Here is a 4,366-nt window from a genome sequence, read left to right on the forward strand (position 1 = left end):
GTGGAAGGCCCTTCCTTCTCCCAAACACAGATTCTGTCCCACACAATCCTCAGAGTCTTTTCAAGCTCACACAGTAAATACGGCATTTCAAATATGTCTAGCACAGGAGGAAAAAGCCATCATTTCTAGCAATCTTTGCAAAAGAACTTGTCCAACCCAATTCCACAGTTGTATTAAAAAGTTACGTAAACCATTTTATAAGATTTGATGCATTATTCAAGTTTGAAAAGGTTCTTAATTCTCAATTAAGTGGCTGCATTCAAACCATGAGGCACACTGATTTTTCTTTTTTCCTCTAAAAAGGTCTATACATTTTGGTCAATAAATTCAATGAAAACTAAATGAGAAAGAATAGTTAAAAATAACATCAGTAACAATTGCAAATTGTATTTTCTATAAAAATTATTCACCCACAAGCAGAAATCTAAGTCAGGCCAACATCGTTGGCCTTTCTGTAATTCACAAGTTGATAGGGGTTTCTCCGAAAACTTTGCCTAGCAAGCAATAAAGGTAAGCATAGGAGAGTTTCTAGTTCAATAAGGAAAAATGCAATAATACTCCCTTCAAAGCCCAAATACTGCCAAATGGAAAAGAGTCATCGATTATTAATGCTATTCAAAAAAACACAAATGTCACTGATTCTTTGCAAATTGTGAAGGCATCCGTGTCGTCAGTGGGCTGCCCCAGACTGAGCCCCACTGGGCAAGGCTGGGGGGACGTACCTGCTGCCTGTTGCTTGGCATGTAGGGAAGCAGCGTGGACACGTGGAACATGAGTTCGTAGTCTTTGTACGTGGTGTAGAGGGAGTGGGTCCCCGTGGAATCCGCTGAGAGCAAAGATCAATCACAAAAGCAAGTTAGGCACCGTGAAGCCAGGGCCTTAGCACTTAGAAGGTCATCACAAAGGGCAGACCAACTGAAAACACACACCACGCTGTACACTACGGTCCCCGTGTCCTCTGTCCCCACACACGGCTCCACCTCCTCCCTACCCCCGGCATGGCCTGAAGGTTCCCCCGTCCCCCGTCTCCCCCTCATTTCCTCTCTGTTCTCAGCCCCCAGAGCTGTGTGCATTTAGGTGACCCACGAGGGCGAGGTGCCCTGGCCGCAAGGTGCACAGGTGGGCAGCAGAGGAGAGAGGCTGGGCAGGTGTGTGCAGTCATCTGAAGTGTGCGTGCGTGTGTGTGTGTGTGGACACAGTTAATTCTCAGCTATTCTTGGGCCCTTGAGCAAACCCAGAAAAATGAAACAGGATTGGCTGAATATGGAAATGGGAACAAAAAATGGTATTTTAAAAATTTCCCTCCCCAAATGATGGACTTTGTCTCCTCTCAACAGGAAGTGCAGCGATACATCACATGAATTAAGAATATGGAGAATAAAAGTGATCTCTTACTGTGTATCACGCACTCCCACTTAGTTAAACAACTATGACATTTGAACCTGTTAATCATAAATCTGTTCGTCTTTTGCAAATTCAAAATCTATCTGCACCCTCAGTGAGATGACCTCGGATTGAGAGCTTCAGGAGCGCAGCAGTGCTCCCGCCGTGGGTTCAGATCCTATATAGGGATGGCTGGTGTGCTCACTGACTGAGCGCAGTGCGGCCGGTCTCAAAAAAGACAAAAAAAAAAGAAATATTTAAGTAATAGGTTTAGGGGGAAGTTCTGAACCACTTTGCTAATGCATAAATGAGGACAGGAACTATGTAGAAATTAAGACGTGGATGGAATTCAGGCCTGGCTTTCTCAGTTCTCCATTGACAGACAGCCTTATTTTTCTGTTTCTCAAACAAGTAGCAATGTTGTTCAATATCATTTATTCCACTGTGTTTGGTGGGAAAACTTCTAAGTCATCATCTTGGGTTAATTTTCTTTTAATTTTAAAATTAAAATTTCTCCTTTATAAAAACACTAAAACATTTAATCTCCATGGACATTTTATTATTTTCTTTCTGAATCCTGTAGTATGTCTGTCTTTCCAATATTTATATCCAATTCAGAGAGAGTCCTGAACGTTTTCCAGAAAAAAAAAATCACATGAAGTTCCTGGATGCTCTGAAAAGGGACTCACCGAAGGCAATTTCACAAAGAAGGTGTGCACATAAAGCGTCTACATAGAGATACTGATAAATGAACTTGCAGAGGGTCAGGATATTCACCTAACACACTGTATGTCAATCCTTCCCAAAGTACAGGGACATCAAATACATATTTGTTATTTTTCAATGCACTTCTTAGAAAGTAGTATTCCATTTAAATTCTCTTGGCTCAGAACCTTGGCAGTGCACGTAGCTTTGGAAGTGCACAAGCACAGTCATCAGGAAGCGATGAACGCGCCTTCAATGCACAATTGCCTCACGGGTCACAAACTGCAGGCTGCAGGAGGGAACCACCCGGCAGACTCAGTGACCCTCAACACGACGCTCTGTGACTAGGATGGTTAGATTCAGTAAAAGGAACGCTGACAGGTATTAGTTTCAGATCCAGGAAATTGCAATGAATGAGGAAAAATGCATTTGGGGGGAGGAAACACATTTTAAAACACGATCATAATTTCTCTATCCCAAGCAGTACTAAAAGATGAATTCCTAAAATTATATTTTCTACAAGTTTTTATCTCAAACATCAGCATGGTAGTGGAGAAGGTAAGCCACCAAGACTTGTTCGGGGGCTTGCTATCAATATTTCCATTCAAAACACAGTGCAGGCCACCAGTTGGACCCTTGTGCACACCTACACCTGTCAAGTCTGCCCCTGGCCGGGGTCTGCACCTGCTCGGGGGAGCAGAGCGTCTTCGTGGCTCAAACCCCCTCTGCTGCCACTCTATGTCATTGTCCTTAGAGAGAAACCAGTTCAGAGCTGGCAGAGACATCCCAGATCGTCCAGCCCAACGCCCCAAACTTTCCTTTTGGGGAAACGGGGGCCCAGATTTGACCAAAGTCCCATGGGCAGATGCAGTTAAAACTAGAACCCAATTCACCTGAATTTTAGGGGGACAATTTTTATTTGTCCGTTCTGTGAAAGATGTAATTTTTATTTGACCATCTCACGACACCTAATTCCTAAGCTCCTGTCTACTGAAGGAATGACAGACGTCTTCACAACTCGTACACATAACTCAAAGATTTGATTATTAGAGTCGGCACGTCAAAATCCAGTTCTTATGTGGTCCTCTCCTTGAGCTGTAATGTGTCACGGACATCTCCCAGGTCCTAAGATTCAAAGCTGATGTCATTTCTATACATAGGAAAAGACTTGGATTATCTATGTCACAGTTTTATAGATTAGACAGGTTAGTAATTCTTAAAGTGTTTTCCCATCCAACCCAAAGGAGAGGACACACCCTCACAGTGACAAAAGGTCACATCAGTAGTGATTTTCCTGGAGGGTTGTCCGTATAGGCAGCATATCAGCATCCCTAAGGGGCGAATGGTGGTTTGTGAAAAGGAGAGTTTGAAAAGAAAAATCAGAAAAGCTCTCATGATGTTTCTTAAAATATGTGGATATGCATATGTTGGGTGCCATGAATTACCGATCTGAGGCCTGAGCAACACACACGTGATGTAATCATCACACTCCAGCCACCCTGGCATGTGTGGAGGACACACAGGGGCCCTCAACTGAGTTCCCACCATCGCCAGGGCTTGTGATCAGTCCTACAACTTTCAAAAACAGATCTAAAAGCAGAACTGACCACAGGCACCACCCTGTCCAGATGGAGTATTAATGTTGGTCCCAAGCTGAGTGGACGCAGGGGGCAGAGTTTGGAGACTCAGCAGGAACAGCCGGCGAGGAGTCTCGGGGCACCAGGCCACCTCGGTCCCACTCCCAGCTCAGCCACACCCTGACTCTCCCACATGGAAAATTCCTACTTATCTCCAGCTGCAGCGGCCAGATGCTTTCTCAACTTTAGAATCTATCTGCTCAACTCTTTTCATTAAAAGAGCAAGCAATTTTGTTGCATAATAAACAGAATTTTTCAAAATGAATAAAATCGCTCTGCTTGATATTTCAGGCACTGACAGCAACTACATAGTAGCACAAATACAAAGGTTAAATATATTGAATTTATGAGGGCCGTGATTATGATTATCTAAATGCAGGTACTGGACAAATCTGCACATTGCAGGAGGGCGTGAAGCCCATGGTTTGAATTGGACAGTCAATCTGGCACCCCAGAGCTAACGGGAGCCCCACTCAAGGGGACTTGACTGAGGTCCTTGAAAAATAGGAACAGACCAGCTTTTTTTTTTTTTTCCTTTTTGTCTTTTTTCCGTGTCCGGCAACGGACCGCAACCCTCAGTGTCGCGCCCGTACCGGACCGGGACCGGCAACGGGATCGCAACCCTCGGCGCTGCGCCTGCA

At 44.3% G+C, this 4,366-nt stretch overlaps 1 protein-coding gene across 1 annotated transcript in view; it reads right to left on the reverse strand.

Moving 5' to 3' along the window:
- Positions 1–4,366, reverse strand: part of SIPA1L2 (signal-induced proliferation-associated 1 like 2) — a 112,044-nt gene that overhangs the window by 92,772 nt on the left and 14,906 nt on the right. Inside the window, exon 5 of the mRNA XM_008591748.1 lies at positions 723–826. Coding sequence (XP_008589970.1) covers positions 723–826 — 104 coding nt within the window. The remainder of the gene's footprint in view (positions 1–722; positions 827–4,366) is intronic.

This window comes from Galeopterus variegatus, unplaced genomic scaffold (assembly GCF_000696425.1).
Source record: "Galeopterus variegatus unplaced genomic scaffold, G_variegatus-3.0.2 Scaffold7248, whole genome shotgun sequence".
In the NCBI taxonomy this organism is placed as follows: domain Eukaryota; kingdom Metazoa; phylum Chordata; class Mammalia; order Dermoptera; family Cynocephalidae; genus Galeopterus; species Galeopterus variegatus.